The 26,272-nt window shown below is 42.7% G+C and overlaps 3 protein-coding genes across 14 annotated transcripts in view; 2 read left to right on the forward strand and 1 right to left on the reverse strand.

Moving 5' to 3' along the window:
* LOC126542285 (rhodanese domain-containing protein CG4456-like) overlaps positions 1 to 14,889 on the forward strand; it is a 31,983-nt gene extending 17,094 nt beyond the window's left edge. For 4 of the 7 annotated variants that reach the window (XM_055077146.1, XM_050189294.2, XM_050189295.2 and 1 more), the window contains exon 5: positions 4,517 to 4,695. In XM_055077146.1, coding sequence (XP_054933121.1) covers positions 4,517 to 4,661 — 145 coding nt within the window. In that variant the 3' untranslated portion in view covers positions 4,662 to 4,695. Of the gene's footprint in view, positions 1 to 1,741; positions 1,776 to 4,516; positions 4,696 to 14,248 lie in introns of those variants that run through there. The other 3 variants (XR_011892756.1, XM_055077145.1, XM_055077147.1) reach the window with 3 other exon arrangements.
* Positions 7,811 to 20,879, reverse strand: LOC126542276 (uncharacterized). Its single transcript, XM_055077137.2, has 6 exons — positions 20,265 to 20,879; positions 17,736 to 17,880; positions 16,836 to 17,318; positions 15,627 to 15,938; positions 11,851 to 12,079; positions 7,811 to 9,505 (listed from the first exon to the last, which is right to left on the reverse strand). The coding sequence occupies exons 2-6, from the start codon at positions 17,760 to 17,762 to the stop codon at positions 8,733 to 8,735; spliced, it is 1,824 nt and encodes a 607-aa protein (XP_054933112.1). The 5' UTR covers positions 17,763 to 17,880; positions 20,265 to 20,879; the 3' UTR covers positions 7,811 to 8,732.
* Positions 20,880 to 21,168: 289 nt separating this feature from the next.
* Positions 21,169 to 26,272, forward strand: part of msn (serine/threonine-protein kinase msn) — a 115,042-nt gene continuing 109,938 nt past the window's right edge. For 4 of the 6 annotated variants that reach the window (XM_050189269.3, XM_050189270.3, XM_050189272.3 and 1 more), the window contains exon 1: positions 21,169 to 21,515. In XM_050189269.3, coding sequence (XP_050045226.1) covers positions 21,453 to 21,515 — 63 coding nt within the window. In that variant the 5' untranslated portion in view covers positions 21,169 to 21,452. The remainder of the gene's footprint in view (positions 21,516 to 26,272) is intronic. The other 2 variants (XM_050189273.3, XM_050189274.3) reach the window with 1 other exon arrangement.

Consider the following 26,272-nt stretch of genomic DNA (forward strand, 5'->3'; position numbering starts at 1 on the left):
TGCTTAGATTTAGGTGCATGTTAAAGAACTGCAAAGGTTTTAACCTAATCGAGAGTATCTCTCCTACTGCATCTCTCGTAACCCATGTGTTGCTTAGGAATCGTAAACACACCACATTTTTATTTGTCATGCAGAAAGTACACCAAATAATTCTTCCTTGTTTGTGTTTCAGTTCATGCTGATGGCATATGCCAAAACATGTTGGGGGCAAGGTTGAGCTATGAGGGGAGGGAGTGGTGGCAAGCACGCAATGGAGCTTTGCTGGTGTTTCTAATTTTCTTGATGATGCACTTTTCGGAAAACACCTGCAATGCTATTTTTTAATATCTGGCATTTTTAATAGTTGCCATTTAGAGCAAAATGTCTTATGAATCAAGATTAAGAGGCCTTTTAAAGGAAGTTGTTCAGAGAGACAGCTCACTAGACAAGACTGACCTGACAACCTTTTTACTTTCTGACAGAATGATGCAAGTTTTGCATATGCAGTGAGCAAATTTTTCAGTCCAAGGTAACTTGCACTGTTCAACAAGGGCAAAAATGGCAGTTCTCCTTGCAAACACACTACAGAAACGAGTTTTTGCCAGTTTGGCTTCTTGAGGTCCTACTTTAACTACATATTAGGAAGAGCACATAAAAGTAAATGAGGCTACTGGCTATGGATAGCAAAGCTTGCTGTGAGTACTACAGTGCTAATTTCTTGTCTTAAGCATGATCACTGTCTTCTTTTGTCCTTCAGTTCATCGTCCTTCAAATTCTGTAGCATGCTGTAAAGCTGTGTTTTACAGGTTAGCACCTTGTGCATGTTCGGGTGTGGCCAGTGTACGAAAACAGACCTTTGGTGCACCATAGCATTCTTTTGACATCTGCATCTTTTTTAAATAATTAATTTCTTATACTCTCAAAATATACATGCAACTTAGCTATGTATTTCATGTGAGCACTTATCATGACCGCTAGTTACTGGGTTATGCGATTTGTATAAAGGTATTCTGTTAACTCAAGTATCTGAGTAGGATACCGGTTTGGGCTCGTTGGTTACAATTCATGATCCTTGTTATTTGCATGCCACTTGAAACGAGGACTGGGGAACGACAGACACAAGTGCATGTGTCTGTCGTTCCCCAGTCCTTGTTTCAAGTGGTGTGCGAATAACGTTGATCAAGTGTCTGGTATGGGCTCTATACTAGATAAACTGAGAAAAAAAAAATATGAACTATGATTTTCACATGCACCCATGAGCAAAAAGTACACGAACCACAGAATGCGCCATAAAGCCGATTTTCTTCTCTGCCTGTGGCTGTAACTTGAAATTGAGGAATGCAGTCCAAACTTGGCATTGCAAACTTTCCACTGTACTCTTAATTTCAGTTTAGGCATGTTAATTATGAAGAAATTCATTTCTTTCAGTAACCTTGTGGTCTGTATACCTTTGCTCAGAGATGTAGATGCATACATGTGTGCAAGAATTCGAAGGCATGTTGTGCTCATATGCACAACATTCATAACAGTGCAATAAGAAACAAAAATGTTTTCAAGGTAAACAATACATGGTGCTGTGTATACATCATATCAATGTTGAATTTTTCTTATTTAATCTGACTTTTTCAAGGCACTTGAAATGTTCTTACTTTTCTTTATTGCATATGGGATACCATTCCATATACACTAGTTACATTATATATTTTGCTGCGTATTTTCTGTGAAGGTCTCTTGTAAAACCTATCAAATGTCTCCCATAAAGGTCTGTGGCTATCTTCTGCTGAAATTCTGCATTGGTGAGGCATTTTGTGGTTTATTTTTTGTTGAATGCATGTTTGGATGCGGTATACTTGCCTGCTTCATCCAGAGAAAATAATTGTACATCAGTGGGGATGCTGGGCCAAAAAATTTATTTTTGCAGTAAAATGACTGGTAGCATGATTTTCTTCACCTGCTTCCTGAGAGAACAGGATGCAAATCAGTTTCTTCCTATGCATTTCTGAGAAAGTTGAGGAATATAGAAAGAGTAAGATGACAGTTACTTAAACTCGGAACTAGTAGTGAGGAAGGTGCGAGAAACATGGTGATAGCGACTTGTATCAGCACAATGTTAACAATGTAATAAGTCGACGAGAGCAGTTTGGGCATGTTGGGTGCATGACGAAAAACAACATTTAGCGGAACGAACCCCATGACGTTTGTCGACGGTTGTGCGTTTAGCATTGTATCAGTATAGTGACGAAACATATTGCTTCTGTCGAAACAGGTTATCTATGAGGCGAGCACTGCAGTGGGATTCCTCTTTTGTGCTTCCCTAAGAACAATCAGGACCATCTAGCTCTATCGCCACAAAGCATGCACATGGCCTCCAACATGCATGCTGTGCCGATGCATGCGAACACCGAGAAACACGTCGTATGGCAACCGGGCTCCTCTCTCGCATTTCTGGACACTGTGCACCATCTAGTGGCACTGCTGAGAAATGTGTACGTGGCCTCTGAGACGAGAAGTGTGGCGGACCAGTGCCTGCAAACGTTGAGAATTATTCCCTCACTGGCCACACACTCAGTGGCACATACTCAGTGAACCAAGCCAGCAAGAAGTTCATTGAAAAGCGGCACACACCCATTGCACTTGTGGTGCAGCCTGCTAAAAAGTTGCCGGGAAAGGCGTTCATTGAAAAGCGGCACGTATGTACACATTGCCACATGCTCAGTAACACAAGTTGGTTCAATGGTTGGGTTCAAACCATGTTTCCTCAGCACAGCAGCCCAATGTGCTACCCATTTGACCACGGACTAGCCAGTGACCCAGGTAGGTGGGAAAATTGCTATATACAAACATACATGGATACAAACAAACAAACATAGCCCCCAGAGAGTGCGTGAAGTACCCTAAGAATGCTAATGCGTTAATAATTTAGCACTTGTGCATCTCACTTCCCCTGTCCGTATCTTGGTTTTGTGAAATTAGTTTTTTAATGCATTGGCATTCTTAGGGTACTTCACACACTTTCTGGGGGCCAATTATATATCTATGCATGCTTTATTTATGTATCTAACCATTTTCCCACCTACCTGGGTCACTAGATAGTCCATAGTATAATGCGTAGTGCATCGAGCTCCTGTGCAGAGGGAACATGGTTTGAAAGCAACCATAAGACCACCTTGGGTCACTGTATATGTGACAATGCGTACATACAGGGCGTTTCAGCTAAGTCAGGCCAAACATTAAAAAATTCATGTGCGAGTTACAAGAATGCAACTGACTTAATATTATTCACTGTCCTCTTGAGCAATTCAAAGTATATTTTACTTTGAATTTGTTACTTTTTCGTTGGCTTAGGTAATTAATGAACAACAATTAATTAACCAACTTCTAAAGCATTAATTTAAATGCAACATCTTCAATGCAGAAGTAGATCTCATTGAGAAATTTCCAAATTATTTTTCTGTGATAATAGCTGCTGTGGTTTTAATTTTTCCTAGCTGCAAAGAAAGCAGGCAACATTTGAAAAAGTACCACATGACTGTGTGCTCATGCACAGGGACATTAGTGCCCTCAAACATGCAGAGAATGAATTATTGATGCTGCATGCAGACCGATGATGTGAACAGCCTTGAGCAACAAAGATGGATCAAATACCATAGTCCTGGCTTCCACTTTTGCCGAGATATCTTGTCATTTGAACGATGGGGTGTGTGATAAAGAACGCATAGCGATTCTTGAACCTTTGTAAAAGATGAGGAGGTTTTGGTGGCAGATGGCGATGTATAGGAAGTGATGGGTGTGGTAATTCCCCCCATTCTTTTATGTGTGTGTGTGTGTGTGTGGCCTATTCATGCCTTCGGTACACATGCAGCATCATTCCTTTGTTGGTAGCATGTTTGAGGACACCTATGCCGATGGCCATTAAAGTGCATAGTCATGTGGTACTTTTTAAAATCTTGCGCGCTTTCTTTGCAGCCCAGGAAAATTAAGACCATAGCAGCTATCATCATGGAAATAAATTATTTTGATATTTTTCAATTCTCAGCATTCACAGGCACCGGCATGCCACGCACCTTGTCTCTGAGACTAGATGTGGAATTCTCGGCAGTGCATCTAGATGGTGCAGCGTGTCCAGAAAGAAGCGCGAGAGGCGAGCCTGGTTGCCGCATTAAGCATTTCTCAGCGTTCGCACGCACAGGTGCCGGTAAATGGCAACGAGTGTTCTTGGGGAAGTGTGAAAGAGGAGTCACTGCAGCGCACCCCTTATACATGTTTTCATTTTGCTGGCGGCAACATGGTGTGTCGCTATATTGATTCAATGCTAAATGCATTACCATCGACAGTCATCATGAAATGGGTCCTGCCAAATATTTCATAATGTAAATAAGCACTTTGTGCTAACTTGCTTCTAATAATGGCATAAGTTCACACACCCTGACACACATTTACACAGACAGTTTATAGTGATCAGTACTTTCGAGTAACAGAGCACTCTGCTGTCCACATAACCGCAACTTCTTTTTACTTTTGTTTCTATTTCCAACAGAATCAAGGTGTATCCTGGAAGCTTTCAAGACTGGGTTTTGCACAATGGTGAGTTCACACAAGGACCTGAAAAGAGGCCCGAGGGCACTGGTGATGCGAAGAAAGAGGAGGAAGATGAACGTGCTGGTTCAGATGCAGATGATTAGTTGCATTAATAAATGCTGCTTACTGAAAGCTTAAGTTGTTTGAGCTACCATTATTTTTCACTCAGAGGGAAAGAAAGCAGAAACATCATCAGAAATCGCTCACTGGATTTAGTGAAATTCATCAACCTCATCTGATGGTATGAACTAGAGATGGTATTTTACACTAGGAAGAGTATGTGGACATAATCTAGTGTGCAGCAATCCTAGAGTGTATCCCCTTTCCTGATAAGGCTTTCTTGCTCATTTTTATTTTCTCCCTCTCCCTCTCTCTGTTTACAATCACATTGTGAATGCTTCAAATCCGCTTCTCCTCTGGTCTGTGTATTAGGCATTTTCACGTTTGTATAATCATTTTCCAATTTTGGGTTATGTGGAGCGTAAAACATGCAACTCATCAAAGGGCGACCGCATTACTTTATGAGGGTCAAAATGGTGAAAAGGTCCAGCATTTCCTTTCAGCTTGTTCTTCCCTTTGTTTCTTTTTCTGCTAACCGATGAGAGTTTGAGGACTGCCTATTATGCCTTGTAAGAATTTTTTTATGGGTGCTATGCCTATTATGCATAGCACCCATAAAAAAATTCTTACAAGGGTGATGACTAAATGGCCTGTTTCATAGTGTGATACACTGGATAAATTAATTGCTTATGTTCACTTAATAGGAAACAATCATTGCCTGGTCATGAAAAACATGATTAGCATGGTAAGTTCACTTATAAAACTGCCACTGTATGTCTTGATTGTTAAATATATGAGAAAGCTTGTGCAGTAACAGCAAGCACAAGAGGCACAGTATTGATCTTCAGATAGCAGACCCATCAGTTTTGAAAGTACATATTCCAAATGAACGGTATGAAAAGGGATGCTAGTGACTCCTGAAGCCTCTAGCAGGCTGTGACACCAGTGTGTCTTGTTGAATGACAATTACCAACCTCACGAATGTTGCATCACCACATCACTGTTTACAAGCAGAGACCCCTGGAAGCTACTGGCTTTTCTCACTGAAATAGAGCGAGCAAGAAAAGCAATGCCGAGCTGCAGTGGTGCAGCAAATGAGAAGCCTCTGAAATTTTCAACTGTTCTCCTCTGCAACTAGCCACAAATGTACAAATCAATTTTACCTTATATTACATGGAAAACTATAAGTATCTGTGCCTAACTTAGAAAGGGCCATCTCTTATGTTGAAGCAACTTGAAAATACTTTTTTTTTTTTACATTGTAGGCTTATAAGACAGGGGACCACAAGTTTCTTGTGGTTGTAGACTCGCTGATGCTGTGATGCATGTGAAACCACATGTTTGTCTGAGAACATACAGTAGCGCTGAGTGGCTATGGCATCCTGCTCGGCTCAAGATGATGGGCTCAATTCTTAGCCATGGTGGTTGTATCAGAATTATTGGGATGTAATTGAAAAATTCTCGTGCATGCAGATTTTAGCACTGGTTAGAAAACTCAACGTGGTCAAGGTAAATCTAACAGAAGCGTCATTTACTAATACAGTTTAGTATTCCTCTTTGGTGTCACCTTAAACAGCCCCTCACCAGGCCCAATGGCAATTTTGGTCATACACTGGAAGTTGTGAGGTACTGTCCTAGGAGTGTCCTACAACATGAATGTTTCACATTGGTTCATGATTAAAGGAGATAGAAGAAGTTGAAATATTGTGCCATGCTGCCAGGAGGTGAGCTTCACTGCAAACATGGACAATCTCTCCCTTTGCCTTGACTAGCTTCCGCAAGCAACTTTCCTTCCCTGCTTTCTCCGATACCGAAGGCAATGGACTACACCGCACTTACATCATTGGGGCCTTCTATTAATGCAAAGAATTCCTTTTTTCCTCCTAGGCACTTTGTAATTAGTAGGTAGGAAGGTAGATTCCCGTAACACTTCATTTCCAGCCTCTTCAATAAAGAAGAGGCTGGAATCAATCGCACACTGATAGTGGGATCAAACCTCTATCACTCAGCGCAGTGGCCTGATGCACTTCAAAAACAAAGGGGGGAGGGGGGATAGAATTGTGTGCATTCTTCTCCTGTGCTGAATCCAGCTACATTGTTTTTGAGATGTTTGGCATGTGCATCACATGCCAGTTTATCAGTCTTGCCTTGCGAGAGCTTGTTGATGCTGTGTGAGACTTCATCCCCACCTTCAGGATCAGCCCACATTCTTCGGTCCTTTTCTCAATGTAGTTCATGCTTTGTAGAAGTTGCGACATTGTACTGCCTTCGTGACTGAACCAAGTCGAATGTGTTTTAATGTTTTTCCACTGGAGTACAAATTCTATCAACCTTTTAACATAGACATAGCTATGTACGATTCTACTGTTTTACCTATAGTCACAGATGACATCAAAACCTACGTTTTTCTTGCTTACGCCTGTTTAGTACCTGCCACTATGTATAAACCGACCAATTGGCATGTTGAAACTCGCATCAAACAGCTGGAATTAAAAGGGTGCCATGGCCATCACACGGTCAACATCACCGTTGTCGTGTTGCTGCAGTCATCACACACATGCTTGTCACACACACAACTCCTCACCTTACATAAACATATTTGTCCACCTGGTGACGCTTTGTGGAACCTGAAATGATGCTGGATAGCAGGTTGGCCTGCAAAATGCTTCACATAACATAGATTCCCGCAGTGCGTGGAATCTGCACAATTTGCTTTTTCTCTCTTCCTTTTTTACTGTGTGGTGCACTTATAGTAGTGGTTTTGCATTCTACATTGAATGTTTTATCATAGTCACATGCCATTATTTGATCATGTAGGCAGTGCCTAACATAGATTCATTTGTGCCTGTGACCTTGATTCTCCAGCAGGCAGCGGGGCTCCCTCGAGAGGAAAAGAACGTTGGCTTTTGTTTGAAATTTCGTGTCATTTCACGCCATGCAGCAATTTGATACTTTGCAGGCATGATTGTCAGCATGTGATATAAGCACTGTGTTTGTCTGTTTCCAAGGTCCAAACCTGGTGACGTGTCCCTTAAGCAGAAAGCATGCTTGGCACGTAATACCTGATTTCTTTGTTGGGCAGCTCATGTACTCAAATGACAAGGCTGGTGGGGTTCTTGGCATAATGACACTATACTGCTGCTTTTAGCTGCAAATGGAAAGAGGAAAGAGCAAGAAAGAAAAATCACATTAGTGCCTGCACAGTCTATTTTTATTATTGTCACGATGACGACATTGGTGCGACAAATCTGATCAGAAAGTCACAAAACGTAGTCAGTATACAAATGGTACAGCAAGCTGTAGTCTGGTGAAGACTTAACGTAGTCAGTATACAAATGGTACAGCAAGCTGTAGTCTGGTGAAGACTTCTGGTACAGATACACTTGTCATAAAATTGAAGAACTTGCTGCAGATGTGACAGAACAAATGTATGAATGTGTGTGTAGGCATGCACACATTAGGTAGGAGATGGATGTTGCACGACTACATATAATGTGGTACCTGCATGTGCAAAGCATGTTCCTGTGCATATATACATATTTGTACTTGGTTAAAAATCCTTTTTACATTTGAGGAGCTGGTTCAAAAGTCATCACATAGTGGGCGACACTGTGTGACATTTCCATCTCGTTTATCAAGAACAACAACAAAAATGCTGGCTAACCCACTACATGTCTCATGCAGCCATAATTATAAAAAATGCCATGCTGCTTCTTAAATGCTTGCTGACAAAAGCATGAAGGCAGATTATGCCCAAAATTTTTGTCCGCTGGCTGGTAATTTTTGCTGTGGCTGTTTAATATTAATAGTAGAGGTTTGTGAAAATACATGTCGTGTTTATAGGCAGCTTTTTGTACAAATTTAAGCTTAAGCTTTATTAGTGCATAATAAAAAAAAAGCAACATTTAAAATGTCAAAACAATGTTTCAGTCCAGGGAACTCTACATGCATCTGCATATCCAGACACTACAAAGTTCAGCTGCTGCATGAACTACCTTGCAAATGCTTGCACTTTTTCACCTTGTTTTGCTTCCTTCCTACAGCAGCTACTAGGCAGTTGTGGTATGGTGCAACTTTTCAAATTACCATATAAAGTGACCTAAAGTGAGCCGCTGTCAAGTCTCTAAGCTGGTGCTAGACATGTTCATCATGTCATAGAGGGTCTGCGGATCTGTCTCCGTGTCGCTGTTGTCACTGTCATCAGTTTCGGTCTCAGAGTCGTATTGTGGGTAGAGAGGTGGATCAGACTCCAATTGGTACCTCGGGTCTTGTGCCAAGTCTAGTTGGCAGTTTAGGTGCGGTTCCAGCTCTGCCTGCACTCTTGTCTGCATTTCAGCCGAGACATTTGCACGCATGTGCACTTGCATGCGAGCCCGCATGTTTGCAACATCTTGAGGCTGCATGGCCAACTTGCCAGGGTGATGAGAGTCCCTCTGAACCTCGACTTGCATTTCGTGTGGCACGCCAGCATGCGTTTCCACCACCACCACATCTCCTGGCATGCTAGCCTGGATCCCGCACTGCTGCCTTTCAATCATAGATGCCAACACTGGTTCCAAAGTTGGCATGCTCTCGTGTGGCACCACCACTGGAGGCCTGCAAGCCATCTGTATGCCTGCACTCTGTTCACTGGGTTTCCAAGCTCCTTTCTGGGGAGTCTCATCTGAATGCATGGTGTCGGGCAAACCTTGCAGCATGTGCTGCTGCAGCTGCTGATGCTGGTTTGGTTGTTGCTCTTCTTGCTGTTGCTTCTCTTCATTCTGCTGCTGTTGTTCCTCTCCTTGAGCAGCTGGAGTCAACTTGATTATGTGTGGCGCTGGCCGCGGTGGTGGTGGAATGCCGCCCATTCGTCCTGTGCAGGACGTGCTTGATGCACCCAAGGTGAGACCTGCAGGAAAGCAAGGAGTGTTCCTTATGTAGTTTCTACAAAAATATGTGTCAAGCTGAGCCGTTTCAGCTTCCTAGGGTGGTTCTTGATTAACAGGGTAAAGCATGTTTGGATTATATTTACAAGAACTTCAGTTGATTGCACTAGTACACATAGTTCGAAACTGTAAGTCATCAAATCATTAAGCTACTTTAAGAATGGTCATGTCAGGAAACGTATCTAGCTCATTAAGACATGCAGAACTAGCTTGAAGAGAATATATGTGGAAGACATGTAGGTAAATAAATGAAAAAAAAAGATCACAATGGTGGACCTACCTCTTAAGCCAAGTATCATCACAACACTGTCTCATATCATGGTACTGTTTTGAACACTACCAAGGACGGCTTGGAAGGGAAACAATTAGTGGATGTTTGCAACTTTTTTTTTTAACAACTAAGATAATGTCTGTTACTTCCTATAAGTGCTTTTCCAAGAGCTTCTTAATGAGCGGCAATTGTGTTGTGCAGGTGTTTACGTTGTTCACCATGCCTTGAATGCTTGCTTGCATTTATAATTTTTATGCACAGTAAATAAACAAAATGCCACAGAATACCATGCCTAGGAATAACAGATTTTAGCATAGAAACATGAAATGGTAGCATAGGAGAAATAACCAAACACATACATAACAGCACAGGCTCGTGCCTCATGGAATTATTGTGATCAGATGCCACTTGCATCTTCATTTATTGTGCCATGAGACTTGAACATGATGATTGTTGCATGAATTCCTTAAGAAGTTCAGTTGGGATATTTCACTGTCATTTATCTACACTCCTCAAAGTTTTCGTCTCTCAATAACGTTGAACAGAAATGTGAACATGCATAAGAACAAGCGAGTCATAAAAAGAACTTCTGGAGACGACGTCTCTGCAGCTGCCTATGAGGAGAAATGAAGCCATGAGCAAGTTTATTTTCATACCAAGGAAGAAAAAAGAAAAAGCATACCCCAGCAAAGATGCGGTGCATTCACTTCCCCCAAGTTGTATTCTGGCGTAAATTGGTAATAAAAATTGGCTCTTATTATCTGGACATCAATGTCAAGACTCAATTTGTTCGATGTTCGTTCTTGTTTTGATTGCACTCCGAGTATATTTCATAATGACAATAATACTGCAGTTATCACGAACAATATTAACATGCACGAGACCTATACAGATTTTCGTTTACTTTTTATTTGCACCTCAAGAGTCCCTGAAGGTCATGAGGGGTGGGCATGTGAAGGAAGGAATTGCTATGAGTATGTGTCTCGTTTCACCAGTTACAGTTGTTTCTGCCTTGTTAATATGTCAACACACATGTCCAGTCACAGCAATATAAATATTGGTCCTTGTGCTGCCAAATAAGTCATGCTATGAGTCTATTAAGATTATGAATGCTGATATCAGAAACAGTTACCTAGTGTTATTCACAATCAAACTGCTTTGAATGTGAAAAGAAATACCATGAATACAGAGTGTTTTCTTCTATTTTTCCTGACAGCTTGTGTGGTGCTGACTAGTCTCATTTTATTCACTGCACTTCCCAGTGCGTTGTAAAACATTTTAGGTGACATGCTGCCCAATGTTCCATCACATGCATTTTCTACACACACAGTAACCTCTTTATGAAAGCCAAAGAGAACGCATCAGTTTATCACTGGAAAGCAGCACTATGACAGTGCTTTCCAATGATGAATGAGAACCAACTTGCCACATTTTCAGCATAATTGCAGGACGGATTGGGAGAGATATTGCTACAGAATCTGACTCATATATTCTAACCTATATGCTGTGTACATAAGAGGAGTTAGTACGCATTGCATACCTGCCAACTCCCACAATGTTTTTTTTTTTTAAGTTTACGAATTTGGGCTCGTGCAATTCTACGAATGTTTCATCAACTCTTACAAAAGATCAATTATGTTCACGAAAAAGTTTCACTAATTGGTCTCCGATCATACCATTGAACGTTTTTCAATTATAGAAGAACACCAGAGTGGCACCTGCTTGTTTATTCGGACAAGTTCCTGAAACACGTAAAAATCAGCAACAGCAAAATCACTAAAGAACAATCACCATGGTCTAAGGGAACTGTGTTGCTTGTCATATTATACTGTTCCAAGTTTGTAGGTGTTTGTGTTCTGCATCTAAAGGTAAACCATTGTTAATAAAGTATGTGTGTATCCCACGAGGTGTGTGCTTGGGGCAAAATTAAAAACAAAATTTCCTATCTTCTGTCTCCCCTTTTCAGCATTGCGTCCACACGATTTTTGCAAATTTTTATGTTTGCCTGTTGGTGGGTATGCCACTGTCAGCCATTACCTTGGTGTGAGCGCAGATGGCTGGCCAGGTGTCCACTCTGAGCGAAGGCCTTGTCACAGATGAGGCAGTCGTAGGGGCGCTCGCCTGTATGCATGCGCATGTGGTTGCTTAGGTGGCCCGTCTGGGTGAAGCGCTTCTGGCACACCGGGCACGAGTGTGGACGTCCGCCCGTGTGAAGGCGCATGTGGTTGTTCAGGTGCCCGCTCTGAGTGAAGGTCTTCGTGCACACCTGTCAGGCATGTCCAAGCACAAACCATCGTCACCACATAGTCGAGGGTGTGCTGAAACTTTGTTTGGTGTGGTGTCTTGCCATAATACGAGGGAATACAAACAGTGACTCAGTCAGGGAAAATCATGGAGATGGATAAGTATTGCAATGCTGAACACATAGTCATTAATTTGTGTGATTCAGTAAAACAAATTTCTAAGCAGTGACTAAGGTTACTGGCAAAGATTGTTTTACCACTGCATGCCACTGCCAACATTAGTTGTAGTCATCGGTAATCACTATGCCATGTCTTGGTGCTTAATCCTGTGACTGTTGTCTCGGAAATATTGCAAGCAAGGAACTTATGCAAGTTCAAAAATATCAGCTTATAGCCTGATCTCACTTTTGTCTGAGTCAGTCACCTAGTTCCTTGCATTTTTTAAAGCATCACCATTTGGGATGCCTCTGCATGCCTGTAGAATGGCAGAAGATCTGACTAAGGTAAAAAAAAATACAGCAGTGTGTTTAAAGGGCCCCTAAACCACCTTTAATATTTTGAATACATATTAAATAAACGTACATATTGTGCAATGACAATCATCTTTGGTGAACTATGGCAGCGCTACAAGCTGTGGGGAAGCTGCAAATTCAAAAAAAACAATCTCATAGCTCTTTTCCAGGCTTTTCGAGTTCCTTCTTTGCATATTATGATGCCAGCAGGGTCATGTGTGTGACTTATCAGGGTAAAAGCTATTGACTGGTCAATTGAAGAACGAGAGTGCCAGTATGATGAAAGCCAGCTATGTGTTCCGAGAAGGGAGCGCGGCTTGCCCAGCTACCACTGCATCACAAATTTTCAAGCTCAAAGTGCTTGAGGGGTCCTTTAAATGTGTTTATGCATGCTTATACTTTCATGGCGACCTGAGCAACATTACAATTCAATTGCGTGAAAATGTGCAGTTTCAAATGTATGCAAATACAGTGAGCTAGTCACCAAATGCTGGGTTATTGAAATTGATTGAGAAAGTAGATAAATTTGCTTTAGTTTAAAAAATGCACCTTGAACATAAACATGTTCATCACATTTCGTGCTAGAAGCTGCAGCTTTTTATGGCTTGGTAAACACTAAATAGCCAAACACCAAAATATATTTGTAGCTTCATGCTACAAATTGGGTGGATGTCAGTTGTGCCTTTCACAAAATCTATTTCATGATCTCTTGCATTCATGTACTCGTTACCTGCACACTGCATAACGTTACGAGTAAGCAAGCAGCACAAAAAGCAATGCTTTACATTTCTCATAACGCAATTCATTTGCAACAATTTCAGCGCAGTGCAGGAGCCACAATTTGACGCCTTTTCAGCAGTGCTTTTTTATGCTAGCTATTCAAGGTAACTTCATCAAAATATCATGAGTGGAAAACTTTTTTCTTTAAATTTCGAAGCCTTCTCTTAGTTGGAATATACTAATGCATCTGCAATCTGCGAATCTACTAGAATGTTTTAAGCTTTCCAGACATAAATATGTCAATCTTTTCCAGTCTTAATTAACCTACACTTGCACTTATTCATTGCAGATGAAATTTACACAGCATTGCACTGTGATAATGATGTTATTAAGGAAAGCTTTTTGTCACATTATTATAGAACTCAAATTATGCGCTGCTTCCCTTGGCAAAACGGAAAGCAATATGTGCAACAGCCTATATAGCATAATGGGCCTACACTGGCACAGTGACTCATACCAAAACAAACTTGACACAGCCTTTTATTTTCACTGGGTCCTACCCACCACACATATTATGACAATTTCAATTCTAAAGTTACTATTTCGTGTTAAAGGTGCTAGCCAAGCCACTGAAGTACCTCAGCCAGCTGAGCCAAATCTGTGTTGCACAGCACAATACATGTGGGGTGGCAATCATGTTGCAGATGTTATGGCGTTGCTTTTTTGCGTACAAGTAGTGTTTGTTAGCGCATATTATTGGTGGTGTTGTGTGTGTGTGTGTGTGTGTGTGTGTGTGTGTGTGTGTGTGTGTGTGTGTGTGTGTGTGTGTGTGTGTGTGTGTGTGTGTGTGTGTGTGTGTGTGTGCGTGCGTGCGTGTGTGCGTGTGTGTGTGTGTGTGAGAGAGAAAGAGATTCTAAAAACTGGTGAAAATGACAGTGACTTCTTTTCTTTTTTTTTCAGACTCTTCCTGGAATTCAGCAGGGTCAATTTGCTGAGTTGGAATGAACGAATGGGAAATGTTTATGTGCAGAAACAAAATACCACACACGTGACCATGTAATTTGACATAAATGATAAGCAGAGCATGACGTGCAGTAAATCTTTCCCTGACATTCAGGGACTTCAACAAAACACCAGATTTGCCAATCGAAAGGGCACTGAAGGGAAATCTCACCTGAACTAAATTGGTAAATTTTGCTTTTGCTTTTTTGAATACCAAAATGTTCAGTGTTACCATAAGCAGAGTCCTGGTAAAGCTAGAAAGAACACAATAACGAAATATGTGTGGCGACACTACCCTCACATTCCAGCACCATCTGTCTATGATGTCATGAATTTTTCCATTGTCTCCATGAGGTGGAATGACCGTTTATCAATACAGAAAAATTGCATTGCATGTTAAAGTACAAAATGGCTTAACCTGGTAACTTTTGGGAACATTTTCTTCAGAAAAACTGGTCAACTACATGTAAATACAGCAAAACAGTAAATGTCACACTCATATCGCAAGCATGTACGTGGGTTGGGCATGAAATTTAAAGAATGGCCCTGTTGTCTCATCTAACAGACTTTTCTTGCACCAAGTAAAGTTCTGAAAAAGCTATGCTGTCTAAAGTGATTTATTGTTTCTCTTGGCAGCCCTTTAACAGACCATTTTCAAAATTTGTGATCGCACTGCTCTTCACCGCATATTTGCCTGGCTAGATGTTGCACAAGTCTTTCACACAAAGATGTGCAAAATGCATGTGCCAGTGCTTGTCTGACACAAGTGGCTTCATCATGAGAGCCGTGCCTACATCTTACATCTCTCAGAATACGTACAAACAATGCAAATATGAGCCATTAAGTTGGCAAACTATCCTATGGGAAAGCTAGCTTTACAATTAGGGAAGCAGGGCTGCTACTATTGCAGGCACATATAGCCGGCATTAAAATATACATATATCTCTCAGAAAATGCACAAACCATGTACCATGTGCAGTTGCTTGAATGAAAACAGCGGAGTGCACGATTTTTGTGCAACCTACAAGCAGCTCACTAAGGTGACTGTTTGGGCATGTTGTAGGGCATGCAGCAAAGAGCACTAAGCTGTATGACGAACTCTGATGTGTAATAAACACCACTTGCAACACATCGCAGTTGGTCATACATGTTAGCACTTTCACTTGGTTGCACAAAAACTACACACTCGCCACAACACACTCTGCTATTTGCATTTGCATGACTGCAGGTATGTGCTGAATGCACAACTGACCATGCCACCATTAGCTCTGCAAACGGCCTTACAGGAAAGCTAGTGGGGAAGCAGGTCTGCTAAAGCAGTTGCCGGCACATTTACCTGGCACTCAAAGGGACGTTCACCCGAGTGGAGGCGCATGTGGTTGGACAGGTGTCCACTCTGGGTGAATCGCTTGGAGCAGACGGTGCACTGGTAGGGCCGCTCGCCTGAGTGCAGCCTCTCGTGGTTGTTGAGGTGGCCACTCTGGGTGAAGCTCTTGTTGCAGTACTTGCACTCGTATGGCCTGTGGTTGGTGTGCATGCGCGTGTGGCTCAGCAGGTGGCCACTCTGGGTGAACTTCTTCTTGCACACCTGACACTCGTATGGCTTCTCACCCGTGTGAAGTCGCACATGGTTGTTCAGGTGGCCCACCTGTGTGCCACCACCACCACAAAGCTCAACAGGGGGGCTACTTGAGTTGTTGTTCATTTTACGATGACACATGTTATTAAGGCCTCATTCTCCGGCTTTCGTGGCATCTGTCGCCAATATCATCATCATGTTTCCTTCAAGAAAAGAAAACAATCATGCATGTTGAGGATGGTTCAAGTCTGCCCTGAACAAGCCTTAGAAGCTTTATCTCAGAACCATGGAATCACTGCACTGATAGTAACGACAGCAATGGGTGCTAAAACGACATGAAAAAACTGTGGGGGACTTGAGGAATGTTCTTGGGTTTTTGTGTTCATATTTGAGATGCAGGTTTTCATGTCCACATCATGTGACCAAGGGGAACTTACTAGAGCTGCACATGCATCTAGTTCATTATAAGTTCTGTAGTGCAAAAAAATGCATTAATAAATAATGCCCTTGTTGATCTCCTCCTGAACATCACTTTCTGTACATAAGGCTGTAACAAATAGTGAAATTGTAGAACCAGAACCACAGTCATGTTCACTCCTAAAGGCCTTAACATCTCTCGGCTCTGTAATTAGAAAAATAAAAAAAACTTTGCATGGGAAAAAGATCCTCACATGGATATGCAAATTCTTATAGCATGACTGCTCAGTAGGCTAGCAGTGTTAAGAAGGGCAGATATCTCCACTGCATTCATGAGAAATTACATTGTCTTGGGCAGGATACGAGTAGCCAGTTAAAATGAACATTACAAGTGCCATCATGTAGTACTTTTACTGTCCTGCGAAGGGAGCATGCAGTACAGCTTGGGCACAACAAAGAAGATTGTAAGCTTGGGCTATTTAGACCATGGCTGCAGCACATATGTGCCACTATGTAGTAGCTAACTTGACCATAGTTGTAGGCATGCACCTGCTTAAACTTTTTGGTGCATATGTAGCAGGAGTGCAGTGTTCCCTGATGGGAGCCCCTGCCTGAAGAGCTGCGACGAGATGGCGGTGGTGGTGGTGGGGGTGGTGGTGGGTTGGGCAGCAGTGACAGTGGGGGCATCTTGCTGTTGTCTCCAGACACCATTGGCTGACCCTCCCCCGTAAATGGTGCATGAAGCTCCATGTGTGTGTGCAGATGCATGGGGTTCTCAAACTTCTTGCCACAGACATAGCACTGGGGCCGCATGCATGACTCCATGGAGGCCCGCTTGGAGCGTGTGTTGTGTGCTGGCCCTACCACCGAATTCACTGGTGGAAATGGAGGTTGTGGTGGTGTGGCCATTTGAGAAGCAGCAGCACCCGACGAAGGCCCATAGTGTGTGGGCATGGGTGCAACTACGCACTCATATTGCACAGGCATCGAGCAGAAGTCCATCAGGTGCATTGGTGGTGTGCTCACAAGGTCCTGCACAGTAAGCATATGCAGAGTCTCAGAGGACGATCGACCACTGAAAATTTGAGGAAAGTGCCACAGTAGAAGTGGGAAGTAGAGTTTTCTGCACATAATTCAGTTTAATGTCATGTAAGAAAGTAGGAACAAGTACTACAATAAAGAGTCACTGTGTTCATTCATTTGGCTCCAATATGTTCATTAAATGCAATAACATCCTGTAGAAATAGACGTTTAACCAACCAAACAACATAAAAAGTTAATGTCTTCAGTGTGACCTGTGTCATGCATAGCACTAGCTGACACTCTTCATCTGTAATATTAAGATTTCAAAGGAAAAGGAAACAGAGTAAACATGTGAACACTTTCCACATTTTACGTGAGCCAATGTAACGTCACATTTGTTGTGTGCAAACGTCAGTTAAGCTGTACCTGCATGCTGTCACCATTCATTGTCATGATTGCTTTGAATGGTGAATATTCCCCGGCAGACCAAGTCCCGCTTCTGGCCTTGAGGCTGGACACAGGGTGACAAGACTCAGCTTGTCAGAGGGTGGGTCGGCCAGAAATCAGGGGTCTGCCAGTGAAAAAAATAAATTACTGCTGTTATAGCTTCGCATAGAACTTAGCTGACAAATAAATTATGTGCATATTGTACTTGCACAAATGAACATTATTAATTATGATGACAGCACAAAGATGATGGCAGCACAGAGAGATAAAATCTACAGAGTTCAAGGTGCTGAATTGATAATGGATAAATACAAAGAGTCAACCTGCACATGCAGCTCCTCATAAGGTTTTTGTGGACCAGCTTCATTGCCATTTCACTCAACAAAATATGTTATAGTGAAGGGCTGTTTTGACACCATAAAGAGTAAAGCAGAAGAAAAGGAAGATGTTAGCTCAGACCAACTTATAAGAAGCAACTGCCCTCTGGTTTACTTTGTTTGCTCAAGCTACAGAGGTATGCCCTTGTTAATCAGGTGTGCCAAGCTGTTTTTAATCTAATGAAATATTCTTCGAGACAAAAAATGGCTGACTCTGTGATAGATTATCTATAGTGGCAAATTCCCATGGTAGCAGCTTTATTCTTTGCAGCAGCTATAGACTGTAGCCAGTGGGAATGGATGAATAATGCAGAGTGACTACTAGCTTGATCATTTTCACCTGAGCAAGCTTAAAGAGTGTGAGGGAAAGATTACACAGGAAACAGTTTCTATTTAGCAATAATGAAACACCATGCACAAAAGATGCCCATCTCTTCCTGCCTACATCATATTTGTAGAGTGAACTAGCAATTGAGCTTTAATATGGTACATAATATTTGTACCTTTTAGTAATTAATTACATGCTTCAAATCATCAAAGCTGTCAACACTCGAGTGGCCATACATATGGAATGTCTGAATAGAGCTTTTAGGAAAACTAAGTGTGGATGGTATTAAAGAAAAATCGATTATGTAACGCTGATATGGTTGAAGTTAATAGTATATTATTACATCCAACAAACATCTTGCTGACTTCTGACTATACTTGCGCTGTGATGGCTAACAACAGACTTCTCTATATCACGTTGTGCACAAGACTGGAAGGTTTAGATGACAACTGCAACAGATCTGAAAGCTTTTCATTTGCAGTTGACAATCGCGTGCAGAGGAAGAGAGAGAGTTGCTTTATTGAACACGAAATTCCAGACTGAAGTCCACCAAGAAAAGGGAGGCCTAGTAAACTGGCACACAAGAACTACAAACCTTATTGTGAGCGTAATCTAGCACTAGCAATGCACCACTAAGACGGTTCTTCATGTGGCTGCAAACTGTAGATGCATTAAAATTTTGAGAGAAAAAACATTCAATGTACATTAGTAAGTGATTAAAACCTGAAGTGTAGAGGCTGGCTGGCCACTCAACTTTGCTGATTCGATGTAAGCGGCCAGATAGGTCACGCTGATCTTCAGTGAATGTGGATCAAGTCGGCCACTGGCAGATTTATTTAGGCTATTTGCACGCACTCTTACATGTGTGAGAACCGTGATGTTAATCATTTCTTCATCACCATGACTCCAGTGGAAGTGCGTTCTTTGTTCTTCATTCACAATCATACATGTTCTCAACATTTACAAGAGCCATCAAAAAAAAAAAATCTACATAGGTTAACTTTCCTCCATGCACATATGCACCATCCGACTCACTTTTTTGTTGTTTTTTTATTTTTCACTCGAACAAAATTTAAATGTGCACATGTTCCTGTCAGAGTATGGCGAGTCTACCTTTTGCGATCATATGTCTGCGCCAGTTTTCTTCCAATGAATATTAAACCTTGCCAACTATGACATCAATCCTCCAATTATTCGCGCCCTATTTATCAAGATATGCCGCAGGCGCTGTCAGAATTTGGGGCCGGGCGATGCATGCTAATAGAAGGTAATGCGCGAACGAATATGTCGCCGCGCAAAAATTCGAAGATTTTGGAACAGAGAAAATATATGACGCTTGTATGTAACCTAAATTTCAGTGCCTTCACATATGCACACGCATATGATTTACATTTGCCGATTTGCACGGCGCAGACTCGATGGATTTTAGCTGAGCGGCTGAAAAACGATGTCTGAAAAATGGATGACGCATCTCGTTGTCGGAAGTAGACAAACGCGGTCAACTCTGCGGCAAAAAAAGACAGACCGTAGATTCATTGTGCAATTACAATTTAGACATACTTTATTAGCTGACCGACGGAGAGACAAACCATAAGCGCGAGCGCAGAGTTGGTCATCCGTTTAGCCCACGTCGACAAGCACGGAAGGCTCCGAGCAGCAAGAAGATCAACGCATGGCTTCTGCTATAGAATACAGTGTCGCGACGGCCGCCCAGATGACTATATAATTAGTGGACACCGGATTTTTCTTTCTCGTTTTCTAGTGCGAGGCAGAGCACCCGTAGGGAGTAGAAAAAGATCTCACCTGCGGTTCGAGACCGTCTTCTTTTTTGCTGGCCAGCTGGCACGACCGACGGCGCTGAGCAGGCTCGACGCACGCAGAGCGCGTGCCACTGGCTGCGCGCGACCAGAACCGGCGCGGCCACACCATCTTCGTGCCACTTGCCCCCGATAGCATCGAGTATATCTGGAGCCATAAATGAGTACGCCACCATTCCCCAATAAACACCAGACAGCTAGTATATTAATTATTGTCGCGATGACTGCACGTCTCAATTCGACGGCACCGATAACACACGAGTCTTTGCAGACACCAGTGCACGAAGCGCGAGGCGTATGACACCATACCTACTGCACACTGCTTGGGAGAAGGTTCTTTCGCACTGGTTGAGCGGTTTAACGGCGCGATGCAGGGAAAATTTCAGGTTATAGTGTTCGGACATGAACATTGTGCACGACGAAATAGGATCCCATCCGGCACGAGCAATGAACGCTACTGCGGCTTTTGTGAGCCCCCTGATCTCAGAATGAACGCGCTCACCTGATATTCGCAAAGCTCGTCTTAATCGATGTAATGACTTTGAACTCATCGTACAGCGTCATTCGCTCAGAGTTTAGTGAATGCCAGTTTAGCTTTGTGCCGCACAAGCACGTGCGCGCACACGCGCGTCTAGAAACCGAAACTAGCTGCTTGTTTCTTGGTTGCTGGTTGCAAGCATAACGTTACTCATGCGAGTTCTGCGGTTTTTTTTGTTCGTTTGCGTGCCTTCAAAAATTGTGGCTTTTATTAATTAAAATTTAAAAGACGTTTAACAATAGGTAGGTAATATTGAAATATAAGTTTGGTAAACTTAGTGTATGCAGCGACCTTAAACGGTTGTCGTAATACTTATGAGGGCAAGCGCGGAGGCGGGGAAAGGCTTGAAATCATCACAGCAGGCTGCGTTAGTGGTGGATGTTGTAGAGTGAGCATTGACGGCCGGTTGTGTTGGTGAGGTGTGTGTGAACGTCTGCAATGAGAATCTTGAAACTACGCCGTGTTTGACACTGTTCGCCTGAGTGACTGTGTAGGACTAATGTGACGTTACATTGGTACGCTCGAGCCGCCCGGAGTCCCTTTCCGTGTTTTATTCGGCAAGGGAGCCTCCGAGAAGGCTCCGAGGGGCGCTTGAGATCTTTTGTTCCTATCGGCTTTCTCGCTGCGGTCAACGCCATGGCGCACACCCAGCCGAGTGTAAACTGCAGTCTGGATGACATCGACCTCAACAGTCTAAAGGTATGCGAGTCCATCCGATCGGTCTTAGTTGGTCCTTCAGCTAATTTGCTCGTGATTGAGCGTATCGGAGATCCTCAAATGTCAAGTGGGCCCTCTACTTTCGCCAATTTCCGTACAGCAAATGTTGAATTTCCTGGCTTCTTACCAGCTCTCTCGAAACGCGCTCACGTGGACTAGATGGTCTAAACAAGTTTAATCGCTCTGTCTACACGTAAACGTACACTGTGAAAGTCAGCTGGTCAGCCGGAATGCCTCCTTGTGTGCTAGGCCTAACTGTTTGGACATCTCGCTAATGTGACTTCGTTCGATTAGGAGAGCTCGCATGGTAGCTCTGAGCACTGTGTTCTAGCGCGCTATCGTTGAGAAGGAAATGCACGCTTGTGAATGAGTTGTGACCTTTAGCACAGTATCTGCTTGAGCTAGAGTTCTTGCATTTGAGAAAGCGCCGCTCACGCCCAACCGGAGGCGAGAGCAACATTTCATGCTTTCTACCTTCACTTCCGGCATGGTTGCGTCTCTGCCGCTCTTTCTAGGTTTCATTCTTTTTCTATGCGTAATCGCGTACAGCATCTGCAAAACGATGTATATCTTTTCCGCAGTGGACAACTATTTGCCCTGTTTTCGTATTATGCTAGCACGGGTACCGCCTTGTCAAACTTTGTGCTCGCCCTGTCGCCACTCTTGCTGCTTCCGTCACAACAGCTACTGGGCCGATGCCCTGTCCGCACGGCATGACTTATCGGATGCCGATTCTCCGAGGAAGAGCACGCCTTCTCTGCATTCTTGTGCGCGGACCGAGTATCTCCGTCAATGAGTTGCTTGTCTTGCTTTTACTTTGATTTGGGCTACATTTGGGCGCAGTTAGTCTCTGGGCGTGTCGTAGCACTGTTAACGTATCCGATAATGCTACTTCAGTGCGCAGTTTTGAAGTAGATGCGACAAGATAGTATAACTAGAACGAACAATTATTTTCGTTCACTTTAGCGAAAGCGCTAGGTCTGACGAGAAATGTCCGAATAACGGCGGGTTCATTGCTCTTAGATCAGGTTGCCATGTATTATAAAAATGTATTTTGTTATTTGTACAACTTGTGCTGCATGTTGCGGCTGTTTGGCTGCTGGGAGACTGCTTCAGTTCCTGTGCGTCCAGGCGCACTCGCATGCCGCTTCTGTAAATGGCATAGGGAGCGTTGGGTGGCGTGGTTTTCGGTATTCTGGGAAGGGTGAAGTAAGGAGTATCAGAAACGAAGTGTATTTGTTTGGTCTAACTGCATGGCGTCGATAGGCAGTGCTCGTATTCGTTTATTTCTTGCCTGCGTGCATATATATAATATATAATCTGCGAGGACGATAGCAGCACATGCTTAGATTCTCCAAGCAATCTCGTCGCTGTTTCGTAGTATGCCGTCATGCGCAAATGTATCACTTGCTACTGTGTAACCATGGTGGCTTGTTGCCTAGATTCTAGCCAAGTGAGGCGATATATGATCCCAAATGAGTCAACATTTTGTTGCAGGCCGTTTGGAAGGATGCCAGAAACAATACAAATCGCACTGCATTCTCGTTGCAGCGTCCCGTGAACAGGCGTTTAGATAAGATCCTGCTTAAGTGAAAACCGAAAGTCGTCATAGTAGGTACTCAGATCTCGTTGTCACAAAAGAAGAAAAAAAAATATCCTAAGAACAGTGTGGCACAGAAGATATAAGCGGGTAACGGAAGTTGACATTGAACATTGTGATGTGTTATCTCGCATGGAATTGTTATGTAACAGTGACAAAGCAGATTAAAATAATTTTTGGTTGTGGTAACATGATATAATAAAGTTTTTTTTATGAGGTTTTACGTGCCAAAACCACTTTCCGATTATGAGGCACGCCGTAGTGGAGGACTCCGGAAATTTCGACCACCTGGGGTTCTTTAACGTGCACCTAAATCTAAGTACACGGGTGTTTTCTCATTTTGCCCCTATCGAAATGCGGCCGCCGTGGCGGGATTCGATCCCGCGACCTCGTGCTCAGCAGCCCAACACCATAGCCACTGAGCAACCACAGCGGGTCAATAAAGAGGTTTGTTCGATTCAGAAAAAGGTGCACGGCACCTCAAACAAAAAAGTGCAGGGGGTGCCGGGCTGCCCCACTCGCTGCAAGGTTCAAGGGTGCAGTGCACCGCGGCGGCACCTTGCCTTGCACCCCGTTCAATCGAGCACGGGGGTGCAGGGTGCACTGCTGCACCTCGGGGAATCGAGGGTCTAGGTGCAGTGCACCGTGAATAGGTGCAGAAGGTGCAGAGAAACTTGGCTGAATCGAATAGACCTATGGGTTTCCACTAGTCAAGGCTGTGTCATGTGGAGGTGGCCATTTCAGCTACACTCTTCTCTTTGCAATGCATACATGTTTAATGTGAAAACAAGCCACTTACTTTAGGAACTTGCCACAATGTGATTTGTTGCATAGTTGGTGTGTATGTGGCCCCTCCCTCTTGCTTTTCCAGGTGCTAATTATTTTGTTTCAAATTAAGCAACAATATCTTTCATCTTGCTGAAGTTATAAAAAAAATTTTATCCAGCGAGTTGACTGTATGCCTTAGCGTTAAAAAATATATCACTTGCAAGAACAAAAGAGAATAGTTTGGCCTCTCCACAATGAGATGATCAGAGATTTTCCTGACGTAAGCTTTCATCATCTTAAGCAACAAAAAGTGACATGCTGCATGCTATGTGACTGCCTAATAAAAGTGCCAATGTCACAGACAGTTGCCGTCCAGTCTACTTTTATAACATAGCATATTAGCCCATTTCACAGTACTAGTCTGATCATAAGGGGCTCAAGATGCATGAAATAAATTTTAAGCAATTATTTTCATTACTGCTTGCTATTCTTGGGTGTTGTCCTGACGTGGGCATTTGGATAAGCAGTGCTTGAGAGATTTGTATCTTGAACATGGGCTCTTCTAGCTTGAGCCGCTATCATAGTAAAGCCTTCTAGAAATTGTGGCATTACAAGCAGGCTGTATGGAAAGAGAATGTGTTGTAGTGTAGTGGTGGTAACAGGAGCAGCTAATCAAGAGTGGCAGCACCAACTGGTGGAAGTAATATGGGGAAGGCGAGCTGTAATTTACATAGCAAACAGTAGCTTTGCAGTATGGCCCAAATTTAGACTTGGCATTTTGGCGAAAGTTTGTACCTTGCTATTCATGCTCGTGGCGTTGGGGGTTATGGCAAGGAGGTTGTTCGAATGTGCAATCATTTGGGATAATCGCTCTCAACCCTTTCTATAAAGTCGTCCTCCTCCATACAGTGCATGTGTTTTTGCGGTCATACGCTGGCTTCAGATGCACAGCACATGATCTTGGCTGCTGACAGGTAAACTGGTGACCAGTAAAATTGGGAACACAAATGTACAAAATTTACCTGATGAGAATGCCTTTTGTTCGTGACTTGCTGAGGATGCTCTGCGACCAGTTAACCTACATGGAAAACCAGGGTGTAGAATTGGAACTTAACAGGAACATTACAATTTGTTTCATTCTGGAATGAAACCGAAAAGAAAACAAATAAAAGAACATGATGTTTCTTGGTTCAGGTTCGCCACCTTCTCTCGAACTTTTCATCCATACACTGCCTGCACTTGTGTCGCAACCACGCTAGCTCATTCGTCAATGAACACTAGTTTGCTGCCACTAGTTAGTGTGGTTTTCAAAGGCCGTGTTGGGAGGCAGATGTGCTAGTAATGCCATAATGATGTTTGAAATTGATTACCCTTGAATAGTTCTTTGGCGGTGCACGACCTACATATAATTGCTGAAATGAAAAAGCACTCCCTAGTTTTGCAGTCACTTTTGATCACAATGGCATATAAACTCAAGTAGGTGTAATAAAATGATGGATTGCTCCTCAGGTGATCTTCTACACTGTGATCTTTTTAAAATACTTCGACTGAAGAGTAGCATGAAAGGCATTTTTTTTTTAGCTTGGAAGCCATATAGAGTTCTCGTATAAAATAAATGTATGCTGTACTTATTCTTAGTTTATGCTAACAAACATAAACAAGCTCAGATCGGTTTGAATCAGTGAAAACTTCAGTTCTGCATTCTGTGTTAAACAAACTTGATTAGTAACAAGTCATCATTATCTGAACATCCGAGGCAATTATTGTTTCTGTACATTAGGCTGGTAACATACAATTTAACTCGAAAGACTGCTTGTCCTTTCCTTCAACCTTTAAGACATCTCCCCATCTTTCTGCTTTAGTAGTTTTACACAAGAGCTGACGTAACTGCTACTAAGTTTATTTCTTTAAACATTGTAAGTAAGTGATGCTCATTGTAAAAGCAGATGTATCTATGATGATCTATTGGCATATCCTTTAAAACAGGCAGTGTCAGATAGTCACCTAGCCTGCTTGAGTTGAGGTATGCTATACATGCTTCTGATTCTAACATTTTTGTATACATTTCCTTAATCTTTCTTTCTCTTCCCTACTTTATTTCCACCAATGCTCTAAACGTCTCTTGCTTATCTCGACCGCTGACCAGTTGTTGCTCTTGCCCACTTTAAATCCAAGCACTTATGGAAGGCGTATGTTACCTACGGGTCTCACTGGGTAATCCCTTCACATTTTATTAAAATGTGCTGAGTGGTCTCCTGATGACAGATGGTGCAGTGGTGCCATCTGATGGCAGAAAATGATGCCACTGTGCCTCGATTATAATCAAAGGTAGGCAGTGCAATGGGGGTCAGGCTATTTAATCTTGATGTCG

The sequence above is a fragment of the Dermacentor andersoni genome, chromosome 2, assembly GCF_023375885.2.
Source record: "Dermacentor andersoni chromosome 2, qqDerAnde1_hic_scaffold, whole genome shotgun sequence".
NCBI lineage: Eukaryota > Metazoa > Arthropoda > Arachnida > Ixodida > Ixodidae > Dermacentor > Dermacentor andersoni.